This window comes from Patella vulgata, chromosome 8, assembly GCF_932274485.2.
Source record: "Patella vulgata chromosome 8, xgPatVulg1.2, whole genome shotgun sequence".
Taxonomy (NCBI): Eukaryota; Metazoa; Mollusca; class Gastropoda; family Patellidae; genus Patella; species Patella vulgata.
Genome location: NC_065886.2, coordinates 44,099,353 through 44,121,564, shown reverse-complemented (window position 1 = coordinate 44,121,564; position 22,212 = coordinate 44,099,353). Strand labels below are relative to the sequence as shown.

The 22,212-nt window shown below is 36.0% G+C and overlaps 1 protein-coding gene across 2 annotated transcripts in view; it reads right to left on the bottom strand.

Annotated features, from left to right (window-relative positions):
* Positions 1–19,626: 19,626 nt before the first annotated feature.
* Positions 19,627–22,212, bottom strand: part of LOC126830351 (uncharacterized) — a 78,806-nt gene continuing 76,220 nt past the window's right edge. For both annotated transcript variants that reach the window (XM_050560728.2, XM_050560727.2), the window contains exon 9: positions 19,627–21,979. In XM_050560728.2, coding sequence (XP_050416685.1) covers positions 21,315–21,979 — 665 coding nt within the window. In that variant the 3' untranslated portion in view covers positions 19,627–21,314. The remainder of the gene's footprint in view (positions 21,980–22,212) is intronic.

Here is a 22,212-nt window from a genome sequence, read left to right as displayed (position 1 = left end):
ATGCGTTCACACATACAAGCAACGAGGGAATGAAGTTCCAATTGGTATTTATATAAAAAAGAAGAAATTTTAAGCTTATCTTCAACATCTTCCATATGGCAAATGGATTGCCTGAAATATGCTGTTCATATTATCTGCTACCCCGCAGAGCCTAATGCATGTATAATAATCCTAGGTTGCTTTTTTCCACTTTTATATATAGTTACAAATTCAAGAAAGATTGACGAACCCACGTATTAAGGAATATGGATAATGTAATAATACTCTATATGCCATGTTTATGTATAATGAATAATCTATTTTTAAAAAAAAAAAAATAACATTAACCTGAATCAGGAATATCAGCTTTTCGTCAATAGAGCAACCCAGTTTTTGTATAGGGATATAGAGAACGACTGAAGAAGCGGCGCAACAATAAGGACCAATACACAGTTCGTCCAGCAATTCGAATGGGACGCAAACTACTTGATGCACGTATTACGCAAAATGTAATAAAACAGGAGTGTCAGAGAAATGGGGTTTAACGTTCACGTGACAAAAAGTACAAATCATTTCGGGACGAACATACGGTTCAAATTTATTTCAATAATTCGCTTGCACGTTGGGTCATTAGTAGTGGAAGGAATCCGGAAGATCCGGGGTTGGACATGAAGCAATCCTACTACTCGCCACGTGCAAGCATGGGATCGAAACCAGACCACTCGACTCAATGACAGATCTAATGAACTAAAGCACACGCGTTAAACCACTCGGCCATCAAACTACCCTTAATACTATATATAAAGTTTGTGTGAGTAAACCATTAGATTTTCTCATTATAAGCATAGCAAACCACATTCTTGTGCCCGGATGGGGTAGGGTGGGATTAAAACAACATAAACATACATAAGTCGAAAACCGGATCCATGCTCTAGATTTCCGATTATGTATATGGGAAAGGAAATGAAATGGGGTTAGACGTGCTCTGATAAAAGATATGCCCTGGCAGCGGCGCTTCGACCTACTTTTATTTATTTCAATGGGTCTTTTAAATGCACGCCAATGTGTACACGGAACTTCAGTTTTTTGCCCTTCACAAACTATTACACTAGGATCTCATGGATAGAGAGTCAATGTCATATCCACTTAGACACTGTACCTTCCCACACTAATGAATATTGGCCAGGTCTCTAATATGTCATTAAGAGGGGTGATATCGGTGCTGGTTAATTACCTCGCAATAATAACTTTTTTCCTTCTCCAAATTTAATCCTAGAACATTTTTTGGAAATATTAGAAAAATAAATAAAGGTGGTTGAAGTATATTTGGATAAAGAAAATATTTCCTATTTAGCGTAATTGGGCGTGTAAAATGAGTAAAAGGCACCATTCTGCCCGGACCAGTTCACGTTATCTAAACATTACACGCGCTATCGAGTCAATGTTCGAAGCCATGTGACGTCACATGTATGGACTTTAATAAAGGTTGGGGTGATCTAGTGATCTAGAGTGTCGCGGTTTGAGCTGGCGGTCGTGGTTTCGATTTTGGTGTGAGCGTATGTGACTTGGAGATAGTGGCGCCTTCTCAAACCTCCTGGCTGACCGCGTGCGCTAAGATAATAAAAATGAAAATATGACAACTTGCCTGTGATATCACCCTCGGTGGAATCAGACATTAAACACTAAGAACAACACGGAGTTATAAGAAGAAGGCTTTCAAAATATTTATGTCAAACAGATTGGTACCTCCCGTGTGAGGACAGCGCACATATGTGGGAATATACCGGAGTGCAGATTTTCAAAGATAGCAAATAAGAAGTTTTATTTTTTGATCTTCCCTGTAATCTGTAGATCTATCATCGATTAATAAGTTTAGAGATTGGTCCAATAACCAGTTTATAACGAACAAATACCTTTTAGTATGATGAATACAATGAATTTTCATGTTCGTCGTTTTATTATTCTAGGTCTTTAATACAAGTTAATGCTATTGCTCGACATTTCTTACTTAATGGCCCTGATTTCGTGAACCGGTGAAATAAAAAATACATTTATACAGGAACACTTTCCACAAATTTATTATGCTGAAATCTATATTCCCTTGTTGGGTAATTACCAGGAATTTCTTTTTTTAAACGTTGATTAATTCATTTTCATGAATAATTAATAAGCAAATATAAATAGATATTGTCCAGTCGTAAGAACCGTGTTAATTATATTCATGGATACATCTTTCACCGATCAAAATGAAATAAGGTTCAACGTCCGACTTTTCTGCACTGAAAGGGCTAATGAAGACGGATATATGACTTGCAGTGTGCTACGTGGGTCAATTTTGCTCGGACAGCGGCGTTTCCGGGGAGCCGGTATGGCTTAGCTATTAAGGTGCTGACTCACTAAGCAAAACGCCCCAGTTTTGACGAAGAAAGTTTTCCCATGTCAGTGGTGTATTGCTGAGGGCCTGGTGGGAAATATCTTCTAGTCGTTCGGTTGGGACCAAAAACCGAGGTCCAGTGTACACGTTTCAGTGCAAGTAAAAGAACCCATGCCAGTTAGAATTTAGCTAAGAGTAGGCGGCAGCGCTGCTGTTCAGGCAAAATATCCTTCAAAGTACATATCATAATATGTCCCTTTTCATTAGACCAGTTGATGCAGAAAAGTAGGACGTTAAATCCCATTTCATTTCATTGGGCCATTGATCCAGGTTCATATAGCTAACAGCTTTTTACAATTTGACATTTCCGATTGCCTGTGTTATATATTTGGTTGAGTTTTTCTGATCTGTGTTCATGCACTGTTTGTTCCATGTACTGTTATACAGTATGCACATGCTGTGTTTGGTCTATATTTTGTTAAGCAGTCAAACTACATTATCTGCGAAATTCCCAAATCGATTAGATGCGGTACAAGGAGTTCTAGAAAGAGCAAAACGGTCCCATCACGGCTGTGCGCTAAACCAAGCAATGGTTTTTATGGATAATTGTGGTGGTTGAAGTATTATTATTCCGGTTTGTAAACAATGATAAATATTGAGATGTTTAGATATTTATCATAATTAATAACCATCTTTTTACATGCATTATCGTAATAAACAAATTACAAAACATGCTCCTTAAACATCTTATTGTTAAATTCAAATTATATAAAATGAACAGCTTATTTTAATACTCAAACCATAAAATTGTCTCTTTAAACGTCTTATTGCAATGTACCTTTAAATGTGTTATTGCAAATATCAAATCATGGGCATTGTACCTTTAAAAACCGTATCGCAATGATCAAATCATGGACAGTGTCTCTTTGCGTGTCATGAAAAATAAACATTTAAGCGTTGCGTTTTAATATTCAAATCACAAAGTATATTATTTTGTTTAAAAGTCAAATCATAAAAGACAACCTCTTTAAAAACATAATTGTCGTAATCATATTATGGAAACTTTTAAACCTATGTGGAATGGTCAACTAAATAGTTCCCATCAAACTTCATAAGTTCTTGAGACAGGACAAATTTCTGGTCACATAACACAATAATATTTAGTGTGTTCACGAATACACTTAAAGAGTAAAAGCGACCATCTTAAATTTCCTGTTGGCTGTACAAGAAGGAAATGGGGTTTTAATTAAAAATTAATTAACCAATATTCCATATTAGGTTAGTGGTGTTATGAATACATGCGCCATCGTGAAAATCAATCATTTTCCAAATGTACGTCCACGTACTCTGTTCATCTTTTATATGACTAGATTGATTTATAAACTGCTCGTCTGATTTTGCGCAGCCGTATTAAAGACACATTTAGAGCTTTAGTTTCGTATGACTAATGTATGACCACTAAGTGGCTAACTTGAGATAAAAAAAAAAAAAAATTGATGATGATCAATGGACAAGTACCAAAAACGGACATACGTGGTCAACTTACCAGCGTTCAGTAAAGTTCGATAGTAAACGGATGGACATACTTCTACGTAAGTATTACATGGGCTTATGCAGGACCCAAGTAAGACTCTCAATCGAAGTATTTAAGATAGTGTAATGAAAATTAGACAGTATTTTCGTTTTAGAGATATTTATGATAGGGGCCGTGGTGGCTCAGTGAGTAAGAGAGAGAGAGAGAGAGAGAGAGAGAGAGAGATAGCGAGAGAGAGGGGGTGGGGGTAGCGTTTACTCGGCACAAACTAGGTCATTTTGAGACTAAAATAAGGTTCAATTTTATTTCAATAATTCACCGGTGCGCATAGGGGCCTTTAACAGTGGGAGGAAACCGGAGGTTGGACATGTGAGCCTACTCGCGTACAACCAGGGAATCGAAACCACGTCAGTTGACTCAACGGCAAACCTTATGATACAACGCGCACGCGCTAACCATTCGGCGATCCACTCCCGGCCCGGGTCCTTCTTGTCAGTGGAGCAGGACGGAGGGACTGGCAGGGGACAAAAAAACCGAAGTCCCGTACACACATTGGCGTGCACGTAAAATAGCCCTTTGCAGTTGGAATTTGATATAACAGTAGGTCGTAGTGCCGCTGTCCAGTTGAAGCTAAACATTTCATTTCTTATTTCGGATGTTTCGAAATTTTCAAATTGTAAATTTTGAAATCATCTTGGACTGATATTCTTTTCAGAGGTCAACTTTAGCAATATTTTAGTTTGTAATTTACATTGTTTGATAAAGGCCAGAGAATCCCAACTAATAAACAGTAATTGGGTTTCACAGAATTGTTGTCCTGAGTAACTCACAAAAAATAGATTTTATACTGATCTGCCAACATCCCTTTATTGGGATTATAATGGTGTTTAATAGTTGTCTAATAGATTATTCCTTCCTCAATATTTATATCTCGTGTAAACATCATCGAAATTAAAAAAAATAAGAAGTCTTGCCTGGCTTCTCAATATCATATATCGATTGAAATGGCATCTTTTCGCAATAACTTATTACAAAGAAGTCATATGCATGCAGTTGTTCAACAAACAGCCATTATTATTCGATGCCCTATAATCACATTTGCATTGCACTTGACAGTTAGCTAAACATAACTTTTAAACTGAGCTAGGTTTTAAATTAATAAAAATTCAAAAGGAATGAAGTCAAATATTACTATCAAAGTGAACGGACAAAAAAAAAAAAAAAAACCCAAAAAAAAAAAACAAACCTAAAATACACCTGATGATATTTTTGGAGGTCAAGTATCGTAAATTATTTTATTTGTTGTCACGAATGTTAAGTTCTGTCATACCCTATGGGGAACCACGGTGGCTCAGTGGGTAAGTAAGACGTTGGCTGGTTAACCTGAAGGTCCCATTTTCGACACTGGTGTTGGCCGGGAAAGTTCATTGGGATTTTCCGGCGTGGTTCCCACTTGTCAATGGCGCATTGAGGAGGGTCTGGCACGGGGCAACGTATAGTATAGTTCGGATGGGACGAAAACCGAAATCCTGTATATGCCTAAATGCCCACGGAAATCAGTCAGTGATTTTTTGTTGGAGATGGGAAATCGTCGACAAATATCCATTGATGTGCACAGAACTTTAAATAAAATATCACCAACCCATTTCATTTTTCTCTACATACAACAAGTTTGACCAAATATGACTAAAGCGAAAAATTCAATGTTTTTGAGGAAAATTCAGATTTAGATTGCAAAATATTGAAACAAAAGTCTAGTGTGGTTTTCAGAAATCAGTGTTTCAGGATATAGGTAAAAATGTTGATATCAAATATACACCAAGAAACAAAAGTTTAATGTGGCTTTAATATCGGTAAAAAATTGATATCAAATATACATCATTTAACAAATACCAAAATTTTAGTGCTTTAATAATAAAATTTTGTAATCAAATATCCACCATTAATTTAATAAAATTTTAACGTGGCTTTGATTAATAAGTTCGATTTTTTTCATATCGGTAAAATTTTGATATCAAATATACACCATTTAACAAAAGTTTAGCGTGGCTTTAGTAAGTTCGAGTTCTCGATATTGGTCAAATATTGATATTAAATACACTAATTAACAAAAAACCAGAACAAAGGTCTTACCTCTCTAGAAATAGGTTAACAACCATATACACAAAACTATAGCGATCAAAAGACGAAACGAAACGCTGGCTTAAGATTTCTAGTTCTCGATTCATTACCATACCACGAGACACGATTCCAATAAGACACCATACAATACCCTTATCAACATTACCATATCATTTCACTAGGGCAACCATATTGGTACGATCTTTAATACATTTTACTTAATCTAAGAGAACATTTTTTGATTAGTCACAGAACAGAGGGTGTTCTAGATTTCAATTTTCATTTTTGATGAAAGACCCCTTTATTATCTGTATCGTATTAGGTTTAGCATTTTACCACAGTATCTAATATCGCTCTGATAAAATTTTTCATTTATTTTTATAATGAGATTATTTGAAATCTAAAATTACTAAACTAATTTGTAATGCGGTTAATAACTTTTCTTTTTTTTTCTGCCAAGGCGAATACGGGAGTTTTTGGAATAACATATAATGATAAAATGGCCTTCGAAACCGCGCGAAGTGTCTATGAAATAGTAAGATTCCTCGAGTCTTTATAACAGTTTAGGGGAGCCACGGTGGTTCAGTTGGCAAGATCTTGGTTCGCTAGTGAGGTCCCGTGTTCGATCCCTGCGCTGGCCGAGAAAATTCAATGGGGTTTCCGGCGTGGTTTCCCCTTGTCAGTGGTGAAGGACAGAGGGCCTAGTAAGGGACAACGTATAGTCTTTCGGATGGTACGAAAAACTGAGGTCCCATGTACACATTGGCGTGCGCGTAAAAGATCCGTTGGCACTTGGAGATCGATATAAGAGTAGGCCATAGCGCTGCTGTCCGGACAAAATGCCCCTCATAGCACACTGTATGGCACATGACCGTCTTCATTAGCCCAGTCGGAGCGTAGTACGTAAAATCCCCCATTTCATTTATTTAGCATTTAAAGATTTTCTAGCTTCTTTTCTTTTTTTGTAAGTGGTGCTCGGCAGCGACAGAAAGCCTAGCAATGAACAGTGTCTAGCCGTTCGGGTGGGACGAAAAACAGAGGTAAGATAAATTCTGTAAGTTAGAATTCAATTGCCGCCGGGAAAAATTTATCTCATAGTGCACTCTATGGCCCATGGACGTCTTCATTATTCCGGCTGGTACCTCAAGGTAGGACGTTAAACCCTATCTCATTCATTCAGAAATCAGAAATTCAGCTGCTGAGTGATACATCTTAAAGTTGCAATTTCATATTTTTAAGTTATATTTTTAAAATTTATTAAAATAAAGCCTTAAAATAGATGGTATCTATAAACAGTCCTACCTTGTTAAAGAATAATCCTATTAATCCTATAATTCACTATTGCCAGCTGAGAAATTGGCAAAAATATCCTTTTCAACTTCAAATTCAAACGTTTTAAGATAGCTATTCCATGGGGGGGGGGAAATAGAAAAACAAGGGAGGTAATTGTGTTATTATTTCCGGGGTCAAAGGATTTTTAAGTGGGAGAATAATACCTATGATCGTATAATAGTGAGTTGACAACCTATTGAGCAAAAGACATAGAAATAATTATGTTTTGACTTTCTTAGAAAATATGAAATTATCGCTTTAACTACTAAAAAATGTGTCATAAATTCAATATTTGAATTTTATGTAACCCGCTTTAAAACATTATCTTTTGTTGTTTTCATTAGCGTGTAGACAGTACGTCACATATTATATCTTTGCTGTTAAATGGTTTACGACATACTGCATGCCGTTAAATATATTCAGACTAATTAATCTATACATAAAATGCTTTCAATCCCGCCCAAAACATTGTATTCTTGAGGAAATACCTCAAGCTATTAAAAATCTATTTAAAGAAATCATGTTTGTGTCACGTGACTTGGCGATCGCTGAAACTAGCCAAGGCTGCCAAGCCGAAGGAGAATCCATTGCATATAAACTACGATGTTGTCTTTAATCACTGTCCATTTACCATAAAATATCGAAGCCTAAGTAAATTCTGGGATTATCCCCCACCCACTTCTTTTTCCACAGTTTAGTCTCAGAATCTGTTGCACGCTTAAGTCTCTCACTTTTTTCACGCCTGCTCACTATCATGTTTATCAACATATGCATTAAGCACTCCCTAATGAAAACAGGTCAGACAATCTACGCGTGCAACCTTTGACGTCACTCAAGCCCTAATCACCAGGCTTTCATTTAATGACACTCTCTCATTTTTTTTCGCTACATGGATTTTTTTTTTCAGGGAATCCAGTATCATACTTTTATTGGAAATAATCACCCGATAAATACTTTTGTGGGAATGTAACTTTAATCTAACGTTAGGTCTATTATTATATTTTTTTCGTTTGTCGTTAGAATCATTATATCGTCACTGGGCTTCGATTGAGTGACCTAATTAAACTGGATGGAATATATCTTTTAAAACTACAGTTGGTCGGTAACTCTGCTGATTTAGTTCAAACCACCAATCCAATTAGCTATAAATATTCACGTATGTCTTGCACGAAGTGGTGTGTGATTACTCTTTCTAAGTAACTAACAATTTTGTGTACGCTGTTTTCAATAATCTGGATTATCAGAAGGGACTCAGATTTCCCGCTCATTTTAGTCAGACGGGGAGGTAAAACAGTTCAACCTGGAATATGTGGTGATTGCTGATATAATGTTTATTTACTCGTCTTGTCAACTCAGATTGCTAACTTACCTACAATCAGTGATCAATTTTAATTTGACCATTATATATATATATATATATATATATATATATATCTATTCCTTGTGAATAGATTATGTTATTACAGTAGATGAACTGTGGGTAATCTAATTCCCTAATTGGAGTTATTTCCCTTTACTAATCTTCTTGACCCGGCACATTTCAAGACGCTTTCGTCACATCAACACATGCAGTTTATCGCTAAAAAACAGAATAAGGTTTGTTAACTATACATTTGTGATGTTAATATATTATTTACTATTTGCTAAGGATATTTCTTTTTATTAATCAATTATATTACATTGGGTCCAATTCTTGTAATTGCCGATGTTGGCGGATTTAAATCAAATGCTCCAAATCATTTTTCAATGAAGTCGAACGCTTGTCGTTCATTTATTTTTCAATTAAAACAGGCTAAAATAGTTTTATTCTCGTCAATTATATCATTCAATTTATTGTCATTTTTATTCTTCATGTGGAGTTTAATTCGTTGAAAGTTTCATTATGGAAAGGACACCGTCACGGCCATCTAGACGGAAAACTAACAGCCCGTATCTAAAACCGGTTTCATCCGTGACTGTAACTGGGGCCACTGTACATCAAGAAGGTACTATTAGTGAGACCAGCATGTCCATGCCTCCTCCCACTTTAGAAAAAAGTGGGACATATTTAGCCCAGATGATCGAAGATCGCCGCATTAGACAGAGTAAACCTCGAGGACAGTCTGCGACCCGGAGAGCTTCAGTACGTAGCAAGGCAAGAAAGAGGTCAGCCACCGTATCTGCCCGGCCACAGGGACGATCAACAATAAGAACACCCGGCATTCAACCCCCATATACCCAACAAGATCCATTGATTATGCCACCCAGATTTAATCAAGCCGTTTCCAAGAAAAGGGGTGGCAGGGTGAGTAAACCCTCCAGTACTATTACGTCTGTAGAGAGGGACACTACAATCAACTCACATTCCGAAACTTCGGATGATCAGATGGAGAAGTCGCAAGGTAATATTAATATTTTCGATATGGGGGCCTCTAGTGAGACGGATACAGAAGCCGAAGCCCAATTTGAGCATAGACACCCTCCTTTGTTAGACTCCATCCATGGCTTGATGGGATCGAATGTGTCTCCGAAATTTAAAAATCGGATTTTAAAGGGTGACTACATCGACCTTTCACAAATTCATAAATCTCATGATCGGCGGTCTTCAAAAAATGACAATTATAGGCATACATACACAGCCGAAAAATCACTTCTTATTACTTTGGACGGACGCCTTTTTAGTATGCATGGCGATATATTACTATCCGTATTAAAAGTATATAAAACTTTAAATACAATATCTTGTGTTAAATCTTTCTGGTGATAAACGGCTATTAGGCCGAAATATATTAAATTCCCAATGTTACATTTCAGCGCTTTCAGAATCAATTGTAAACTACAATATTGTGAAAGACGAATCTCTAATAGTAATTTCAGTCCATTGATTCAATTCCATTCAGTATTTAGAAAGATATGTAGAGTTGTAATTTCATCGATCCCTTTGTAATAAGCCCACCACCCAGTTATTAACAGGCCTGTTTTAAATTCGATTCAGTCCAAACCGGGACATTATCTATCTTCAGTATTTTGATTTTGTTTTCTTAAAGGGCATTGGGCAAGATTAGATAAAGTGATGACAGTTCTCGTTAAAATAGTTAAAATTGCCAACTCGCAGGAAATCAGCAGTCGTTACGGATTACCTATTATCAGAGGTTATTAAAGATTAATTTACTTACAAGATTATGCTGCTACTTACAAGATTATTATTGTGTTACTTACAGGATTATGCCGTGATTTACAAAATTTTGCTGTTACAAGATTATGCTGTTACTTACAAGACAAGATTATGCTGTTACTTACAAGATTATGGGTAGCCACAATGGCTAAATGATTAACACGCTGGCTCGATAGCCTGGAGGTCGCCGGTTGGCTCCCGGAGTTGCCCAAGGAAGTTCATCGGGATTTTCAGGCGTGGTTTCTCCTTGTCAGTGGTGCAGTGTAGATCACTTAGCAGTTGGAATTCGATATAAGAGTAGACCGGGCAAAATTCCTCCTCGTAACACACTGTATGGCGTATGCCCGTGTTTATTAGCCCAGTCGGAGCAGAACAATAGGACGTTAGACCCCATTTCATTTCATACAAGATTATTGTTGTTGTTGTTGTTTATTACAAATATAACGTCCAATACATAATATATGATATTATGGACAGGTTGCTTTAATTAAGTTATTGACATATGAAGGAATAATATATAGAAAATGGGTAAAAAAATAAAAAAAATAAAACGTTCTTGTTTATCAAAAAGTCACTTCAAAACACAGTTTTAAAATCGCTGTGGTGAGAAGAGAGGACAGGTCATCTTCTCACTTTGTCATAATGAAAACAAGTTAAAACAAGAGGTCCAGATGTCCGATGCCATCGCCGCGGATTGAAAACAACCCTGTGAGGAAAGAAATCCGCTGTTTAATGTGGAAAAGCGAAGTTCTCGCAGTGAAAACCACATAGCTGGACCCGTGGAGTATTTACATATAAAAATGTTCGTGCAGTTTTTTCTATATAATTAAAAGTAAGTTAAAAGTCCTTTGACACAGATCACAACTTCGGTGTTTAAAAGCATTTATTGTCGGCAGTCCATTAAAATATTTCTTTGAGTGTGACTCCTCCCGCTGAAAAGGAAAAGAAGAGCCAGCAGCAACACAGAACAGTTAAACATGTATAGAAATAATACATTTCACTAGATTTTTAAAAGCAAATGATATAGATTTAAACACTGTCATTGGTAATAAAGGGTTGTGTAGGTCCCTATTCCTTTTGTCATTATTATTCGTTGATATACTATTATATTAAATCATACAGTAGATCGAACCACCACACTGTCCTACCACAATAGTTCCTTCCTTTGTAACTATATATGTAGTTCCCTACATTTACGTTAATTTATTCTGATCATCCAGGTGTCTAGCCTGGTCTACACAAGCAGTTATTCTTCCATGACTAGTCATAGAGTGCTCTAGTTTGCGTAACTAACTTAACAGTTTATTCCCGAATCAGCAATGAATTTTGAGAATCTTATATGACGTATTCCGAGGGGGAAAAGGTACATTTTGGAGGGTATATTGATGTTTGACATCTTCCATTGAAATTCTTACAGAGTGTCGTATTTCTTGCACGTATTGATTACATGATTAGCGGTTAACATTTAGCCGCATTCGCACTTAACTGGTTTATATTTATGGTCAGTTATTAAATCTTTAGTTCTCAGTCTTATGATCAACCCACAAATATTGCGCGACGGATGATTGACCCCCGTCTTTACAACCAGATCGTTATTTAATTTGAATCTAAAAGCATTTGCCCTGGTTAACTCGGCTTTCCATTCCTGTTTAATTTTAGTTTTATCAATGATATTAAATTCCTGAGCGCTATATTTTAAGTCTTCTGTCTTGCAGAGGTTGAGTCCACTGCGCACAAGATGTATGCAGACTCATTTCCTGCTATGCCAACATGGGATGGTATCCATGCAAATTCTACGGTTCTATTTGTTTCTGGAGAGAATCAACATTTGCACGAATATTGTGAGCAAATTCTGGTCTTTTTGTTGTTTTGTCATGTATTATTGACTCTATGCTGCTAAGGGAGTCTGAAACGATGACTACTTTCTGAACTCAAGAGCTGTCGATATTGCCTTTAATTTTGCTTTATAGATGGAACATTCAAATGGTAACCTTTTTGATATATTAACATTGAATTCGGGAATGCAGACACCAAACGCAGTTTTGTTTGTGTTTGGGTCGTGAGGTCCGTGCGTGTATATTTTCACATGCGATGACCATTTTTCGTTTAAGAATGCCCTCGAGAGCATTTGAGCATGTTGCGGATTTTCTTTTTTCCTAACAACATCACTTAGGCTTGTATCATAGTTTGGATTGAGTAAAGTCCATGGAGCTTGATAAGAAAATACCCTGTCAGTGAATTGATAGTGATATAATCCTAGATATTTTAATAATTCATTTGCTCTGTGACCGAACGTTTGGGTCTCCGATTTCACATTCCTTTTAAATTTCTTCGTTGATGATTTTGTGACTTGGCCCAGTATCTTGATGTCAGTTCGCTGCGTCTCAATAGACTTTCCCTTTTTTGTGCCAAATGGAGCTTTTGTTGCTATCTTTATCGCTTGGTAACTGTCTATTTTAGCAGGAGCTGTTTTATTTGCACTCGCAAAAGCAACACAGCCATAGTCACTTGGTTTAAACAGTATTTATTTCGAGAATATTATACAATGTAAAAAGCATAAATAATAGGATACAAAAACAAGCCAAGTAGGCTTATATTAATTTGTTTCCTTCTGGTTTGGGTGTATAATATATGTACAATATCGAATTATATAGTCACTTATTGATCTTATCATGGACCTATATATCATGAGCAGGGTAGTTTTATTGACTTCCCAGGATATCCCGTTAGGCATCTCAATGCATTCAGAACTTTCTGTCCTCTATTAACAACATTTTAAATATGTGGTATAAAAGTCATTTTGTAATCAAAGGTCACCCCCAGAAACTTTGCCTGATCTTTAAATTCAATTCGGATATTGTTTAATTCAAGTTCATAGACGGCATCTGCCTATGGTCCCTACAGAAGAGCATACCTACTTTTTTTTACTTTTAGCTATTCGAAATCCCCAGTCATTAGACCATTTCGACAATTTGTCTAAAGCTTCTTCTTGCATTCTAATTTTAACCGCACGGTGGTTATTCGCTGCATTCCAGACTGAACTGTCGTCTGCATAAACCGCTTCGTCAATAAGTTTCTTAATGTAGTTATTAGATGGAAGGTCATTAATCATGATGTTGAAAAGTGTCGGGCTAATAACAGAACCCTGGGGTGTGCCATTTTCGAGTTAATGTTTATTGCTTGTTGAAAGACCTACATTAACCTGTATTTGCCTATCGTTTAGAAAATTCTCGATCCAGTGGAACATTCGTCTTGTTACCCCTAATCCATGTACTATTCTAAGTAGGCCATCCACCCAAAATAACTCAAATGTCTTAGTCAGGTAGATAAATACTGCACATAGATAATTGTTCTTTTTAAACAGTGGAGTCATGATATCATGTTCTAATCTTACAATATGATCAATAGTGGGGCGCTGCTGTCTATATCCACTTTGATTTGGACTAATTAATCCATTACTTTCACAATAATATCTTAACCTATTATTTACCATAGACAGCAGCGCTCCACTATTGATCATATTATCAAATCGCAAACATTTAGTTGTACAGTAAGGCTTACAAACAGATCTGCAGTCAGTGGGGATAAAAGTTTACAAACTCATCAACTTGAATGAAATATAGATTACAAACTCACAATCAACTTATAGCGAATATAAATTACAAACTCACCCAAAGTCAGTGGTGATCACAGATTACAAACATATTATCAACGTGTATGGAATATAGATTACAAACTCACCAACAACTGTAGTGCATACATATTACAAACTCATCCAAAGTCAGTGGTGATCACAGATTACAAATATATTATCAACGTGTATGAAATATAGATTACAAACACGCCAACAACTGTAGTGAATACAGATTACAAACTCATCCAAAGTCAGTGGTGATCACATATTACAAACATATTATCGACGTGTGTGGAATATAGATTGCAAACTCACCAACAACTTGTAGGGAATACAAATTACAAACTCGCCAACAACTTGTAGTGGATACAGATTATAAACTCACCAACAACTTGTAGTGAATACAGATTACAACCTCATTTACAGTCAGTGGTGATCACATATTACAAACATATTGTCAATGTTATTAGCGACGTGTAGGGAATATAGATTACAAACTCATCTACAGTCAGTGATGATCACCGTTTAGAAACATATCAACGTATAGGGAATATAGATTACAAACTCATCCGCAGCCAGCGTTGATCTAGATTATAATTTCTCCCACAATCAATGCTGGTCACTGATTACAAATTCTTCTATAGCCAGTGTGCCAGTGATGAATATTAACTTATTTGTAAGGCCTTAGAAAGGAAGAGATTTGACGCGGCACCTGGTTTGGTTCGGTATCTACTGCAAGTGACAAAAAGCTACTTTTGCCTTTACACTTTTTACGAGTAATATGATACAATAGTACAATACAGTATCAGTCAAACCGGGTACCAAGTCAACTCTTCACACTGACTGGTTCTAAACAGCATTAAATTTATTCATTAAATATCACATTCATATTACAGAATATAAGTCAGTTTGAGAATTAGATCTTACATTAAACGATCTTCTCTATTAGAACCTATTAAATACTGGAGGTGTATAATTACTGATGCTACGAAACAATTATTCGTTGTTGCTTCGTCCTTTAATCAGGAGAATCGTATATTACGTACTAGATCAAAATTCCTCCTGTTTTCAGCATTCCAAATTAAGGAGTGTTCACCAAAAGGTAAGCACTCGTCACTACTAATAGCCAGAATGGGGAAAGGATTTAAATTTGGACTCAAGACATCGAATATAATGGGTTTAAGAATCGGGGACTACGACCACTATCAAGTCACCAGCCCAATAGTTTAAATTCAAGTAAACCATTTTTCGTATTACATTGAGAATGTCTTCTTCAATGTTGTCTAGGGAGTTGGGTGGTCGAGTGGTTTCTCAAGTTGCCTTCGACCCCAAGCTATTACATAATTATGAGTAAGGTTGCCTGCCCAACCTCGTGGGTGGGGGTGGGGGGGTGGGGGGTCCCCGGATTCCTCCCACTGGTAAGTACATTTACGCGCTAGCGAATTATGAATTAATTGCACTACACTTCGAAATGACCGAGTTTATGTCGAGTGGAAGATGCCCCCCCCCCTCTCTCTCCTTTGTTTTCTAGATTGGTCAACTATTCGATACAAACTTCTTAATGCCTTCAATTTTGATGATTTTATAAATTCTGATTCTATGAACAAGTTTTTAACCATCATGATGTCTTCAGAAAATATTCCTTTAATTGCTAATTGTATTTTAAATATGCTCAAAACTAGACGATTTTACTTGTAAATATATCAATGACTTCTAATTTAATGTATTTAGTCCGTTCAAAGATACTGTTGACTTTTGTCTTAATGTACATATTTTTTTTTTAGATCGTGTCTCATAAGTCGATAACGGCTGGGTATTATTCATCACTTTTATTGTAATTGTATGTTTGTATGTATATTTTGGATGTAATACGTGACACGTAAATAAAATAAATTATTATTATTATTATTATTACTATGTATGGCGTGGACATTAATGGAAGTACCCTGGTCTTTAGTACAGGTATGTTTCAGCCAATAAAATTGGATAGGTTAAGTTAGTGTCGAACCCTTTGTTCTAGTCAAAAATATTCGAAACTTTGTTACATTTACACACTCCAATGAACATTTGTTCGGTGCCCTATGATATCTGGAACTTCTCCTTTAACGGTAGCTAGTTCCAAATTGAGTAATATGTGCTTTTGAAACATATATTCAGTTGCTTGGTCTAATGGGCCTTGTTAAGATTTCGTTCCAAGCAGGTGTATCTGGCAGTATCTGCTTTAGTCATCTAACGCTTCCATTCAAAAACTCTTTGTCATCGCATGATTGGAACCTTTCTCCAACGATATGGACTAGGACTAGAATTCGTCTATATTAATAGAATTCTGATAATAATTCTGGTTAGATTTGAATTTACATTTTCTGACAGGTTTTGGTTAATATTCGTGATTCTGAGGCGGACAGATCAAACAGTAAACAGACATGGATTACGAAATAAACGCCAACGGAAATGACGTCACAACCTATAGATTTTTTAATCAGGTGATTGTGACAAGATGGGTTCTTTGTGGTTATAAAGATTGAGATTGCCAGAAAATTAACAAAACATTCATGGCTTTTAATATTGAAATCAATGCTGGAGAGATGTGCAAGTCTTAACTGCGTATAATTTAGGAGTTGCTTCCCTTTAATGGACGCTCATTTTCTTTAAGTATATCGACACATTTATGAATGGTTTTGAACGCCTCGTAAACACAATAGTCCGTTCATTTTGAGAAAAATATGGTATTTTTTATGATTACGAAGTTAGAGAATTTGCCCTTATCGACCCGACATCTCGACTACCGCTGCCCCTCTATAACATTCGGTTAAATACGAAATAATTAGCACACATAATATCCGAGGAATTCGTAAACCAAATCATACAATATAATCCAGTCATATGGACAGTTGACTTTTAATCCGTGTCCATTTAATTCTGGGGGATTAGATAGCCGAACGGTTTAACACGTGCGCGTTAAATCACGATATCTGTCATGGATTCCTCGCTTGTACGTGACAAGGAGTAGGGTTGCTTGTACAACCACTGGCTTATTTCCACAGCTAAAGCCCCTACCGGCAAGCGAATCATGCAAATAAAATTGAACATTATGGTAAAAAAAAAACCTACGCACAAACGAATTATGGAAATGAAATTAAACAATGGGTTAGTCCAGAAATGTCCTAGTTGTGTTGAGTGGTCGTTAAACTCTATTTCTCTCTCTCTCCCTCTCTCTCCTTTCAATTCATTTTAAATGAATGTTAGTTTTAGTCACGTGAACTGTTTGTAAATATTCAGGTGTCGGAGATTGAACCCACTTTCTTTTTTTTTATAAAAGGTTGCCCTAAAACACCACAAAAATAGAGGTTTCGTCTGCACTCAAAATTGGAAGTAGATCACCGATTACCTCCCCTTATATTGCTACGGAATTTAGTCCCCGTTATTAAACGCCTTTCTCTCTCCAGTCTAGAATTCAGTGCCCTGACCGCTATATATTTCGGGGGAAATATGAAAATATACCTGTACGCAATATCAGAGCAACTCCTTGTTAATAATGTTAAAGAAGGCACATTTTCACCGTATAACTGTTATTGACACTCTTCTCTGCTGAGGTTAAGTGAGCATTCGTGATTTTAAGACTGAAGGATAACAAAAGTTGGTAACGATGATATGTACGGAGGCTAGCTACATGTTTACAAGTATTTTTCCTCCAATTTGTGTATCCTTTATATGGTCAGCTTCATACACGCGTTGGAGCAAGGCGACAATAATTGGAAAATAAGTTTGGCCAAACAAACAGACGAGAATTACAATTGGATTCAGTAAGAAAACCTCTTGTGGTCTACACCCATACATGGTGCTTTTGGTAATAGTTATTTCCCTTTAGTCATCCCTAATTAATACGATGCACGCTCTTCGGTGTTCTACATCACGCCTTGTGGTTTGCCTTGTCAGCGGTGATGGACGTTTGTCTGACACGTATGGTTTAGTCGTTCGAATGGGACCAGAAACCGAGGCATGCAATTAGCAGCACGTTAAAGATCCCTGGAAATTGAATTAAGATTAGGTCGTAGCACTGCGTAGTGTACGCCCGTCTTCATTAGCCCGGTTGGTGAAGCAAAGTAATCACTCATTTTATTTCGTTTCCCCGCATATCGAGTAAAGGCCAAATATCAGAAGATTAGGCGAATCTCGCTTATAGACTGAACAAAATTTGATACTTCGAACCATGTGTAAATACTTCCATCGAATAAAGTTATATTTCTAACCAACTGGAACATCTCAGCGTTTTCATGAAAACACCACTCAACATTTTGAATTCTCAGTTCAATATTATAGGTCATTTTATATGGGATCATTATATGGACTGGCTAACTGGCGATCGAATACAGTGGATTCTCGACATATAATATATAGTAATAGATTCGGGAACGCCCGAAACTTAAAGGGAAACGTTTCTTAGATCTGGGCAAAATATAACAGCATCTGGGAGGGGGGGGGGGAGGTTTGTGTTGGGTTACACGTGTGCCTTATATTATACGGTCTGTCATCGACGCATATTATCAACTTAAAAGACTTGCTTTTACGTTCCTAGGCAACATAAGGACAATGGATGATAATACAAAACCTCATGTAGTATTGCTACATTAGTGTAGAAACAAAAGCTGTAGGTTGAATTACACTCGTTGGTAAGAAACCAGAACTAGCTTCCGAATACAGATATTTAAATTGGCTTTGTTGGTGGAGATATTTAAAAGCCGACATCGTTCGGCGCGAATCAAGAAAACTCTAACCGAAAATAAAAGTAGAACCGAGATTTTTAACACTGCATGGTGTATTTCCGCTTAATCATCTAGGTTGGTGCAGAAAAAATAAGACGTTTACCTCCACCCACACCCTTTTCATCCAACAAACAAGATTACTAATTATTTGAAATTCTCAATTAAGAAGTGCTACCCGGTGTTCTAAAAAGAGTAAGAAACCCCAATGGTGTCCCTTGATCTGTTCAAAAATTGATATGACTGGGTATTTACTGTTCTTCAAACATTTTAAATTGCTTTTCCCCGTAAACAAAATAACCATCGATTTTGATTGTTTTTATTATTGGTAGACATTTATTCCTATCTATTTTATAAATACATCCAAAACTACCCAATATACCCTGTATTACTATATACTAAATACATAACAATTATACATAGTTAACTATCTATATGAAATATTATAATATGAACTATTTATATATATATTAATCTATATCTATATTCCAATAACAACCGGTCCTAACCCGATATATGTATAACAACAATAGATAAAAAACACTAACATTTCAAAGACGTTAGTCGTAAAACTCTTTAATATAAAAACAACAATTTATTATGATTTTATTAAATATATTTGTAAGAACATCAGCCATTCATTGTGATTATACTGCCATAAGACCGCACTAAAACTCAAAATGAGAAATAGCCCCAAGAAACAGACAAAAACAATAAAATAGTTTCATTAGATAGATAAAAAAACAATTGATTTTTAATGAGAAATTGGAATTTGTACAGATTCCGTTCTTTTCAATTATATGAAAGATGCTCACAGGCTAATGTCTGAAATGATGAGAAGATCAGATTTCTTTTTGAGGCGTTCAAGAGTTTTGATTCGCAGCAATAGCCGACAGACTTTTGCACTTCAGTTGGCTTCCACGGATCGTTTACGAACTTGATTTAATTTTTTGAGGTTTGCCTTTAAAAACCTTCTGTCGTAGTTCAGAATCATTGCTAGTAAAATATCTTACGTGTGCGTTATTGCGACGTCAATGGATATCGATTTTTTTCGCCGGTGACAACGAACTATTCGTCGCTTTGAATAGTACATAATCAGCGGTACCAATCCCTGAAAAAATTGCTTGTACGCACACATTAAATTTATTTCATAAAATTACTTTTGCCTAACTGTTGCCATTGACGTTTTTCACTAATGTCTAGTAATTCTAAAAATCAGGCCCCGCCTTCGTCTTGCATGGATTGATGTAATACTTAGAAACATTAACATTAAAATATACTAGGTGTGGTGGGTGTGTGTCTTATATTATTTATGCACAAACAAATGATACATTTTACATTTATATATAAACATACAAGGTGAATTTCTACTTCATTCTATTATCTACCTCTTTGTTCTATTCTATTACAAGAACAGGTCATGTTTTATTAAATTTCTTCTTTAGAACAGTAGATTCAAATAAAAGAAGATTTCTATATTTTCAAGCTAGACTTTCTACATTATGATAAATGTTTATCATATGAAGGTCTATAATATAATCCAATTTCAAAGTAGATTGATATCAAGTCAGATTTTCTACATTGTATCATATGAAGGTATATAATATAACTTATGGTAGATGTCTATCATGTAGATAAAATTCCATGTAGATTTACATTACAACACTGTATATATCAACACATTACTGTGCCCCATACTAGTAAATACATTATTATATTACGTTGCTACATGTCGTTTCAATTTAGATTTCGCCTATATTGTAGTAGATATATATAGGAAGGTATATTTATATTAATATCTGGTAGATTAACATCAATATAATTTTATATTACAAAAAGTAGATTCGGGACATGGTGGTGCACACTAGTAAATCTATTAATAGATTACAAATTCCAGACCCATGTCGATTTCTAATAGGTATTCTAAGAATTTCTGATCCAAGTTAATGGGTATTTTTAAAATTTCTAATTAAAAAAACTTAAACAAATATAACAATTAATTCCTGATTAATATGGAGACATGCAAAGTCTATCTAAAACACCAATAGTACATAACCCATTCAGTGACTAAACTCTTATTTTTTTTCAGAAACGTTGCTCAGTACGTAATTCCTAAACTACATGTACACTGTAACAAATTGAGAAATTTCCCGTCAATATATGTACGATACCGCCAGTATATCTCACATATCCAACAGCTAATAACGATTCATTAAATCAGAATTGATGAAGACATAATATGCTATTATAACAATTTAGATGGATGTTTGTCCATTCCAAATTTTACACTAAACCGCCTTTGACAAAAGGTCCATTGCGTCGAATCACTTTTGTACATGCGTTATTGCAGATATGTGTTGTTTAATATGCTTAACTTCTTTGTTCTTATAAATATCGTCCACGGATCTTCAAAATTATCTCTCAACTCAAACATGTGTTGGAGTCTCATTATTACCCAGTAAATAATCATTAGTTGTCACTGTCATTTCGTTATGCTCTGGTATCGGGCTTTTTATAAGCTGATTGCTAAGTCCCTGGTTTTTACGACACTGTTTCACGATCCTCATTATCTCCTCTGTAGGGGGCGCTACAATAACGATGATCGCCATAACAACGGCCCAACCTTGAGTAAAGGTAAGCCACATTGAAAACTGCGTCTGGTCCATTAACGGAAAACTGGCCATTATTCCTGGAATAATGACAGCGAACAACATAATGCAACATATTCCGGCAGCGTAGGCTGTAAGTTTAGCCGTGCGAAACGCTTTGCTCATCTGCTCAAATGATGGCCGCGTATCGTAGCTCATGCCTTTCAAATCTTCCCGGAAGTTGACTTCCCATGGATTGAGGGGGTTGTCGATGTCGTACATTTTAAACCATTCGCACTCTTCGTCGTCTTTCGTCTGTATCTTGTGCGTGAGGTATGAGCCGATCATGCAGACAATAAGACTGACTCCAAAACTACAACAGGTTCCGGCCAATATGGCGTAATCCTGTACCGTGTTGATCAAGAAATTGTTTAGGCCACCTTCATACATGGTTGCCGCTCCCAGTGTTGCTGTTATTCCACAAATTAATCCACAGATACAACCTATTAATGAGAAGAACGACTTTTTAGTTAAATTGTTATCATACATTAAAACATGAATTAAATTTCAATACATATATGTTTTCTAAAACATGGCACGTTATAAGTGGTGGGATGATGGGATGATCACATTAGTTGCAATTAAATTTTTGTTTTCCAGTTCAAATCAACGGACACAAGACAAACACACTGTCCCCAACCAGACAAATGACGAACATCCTTGGAAACGGGTAATT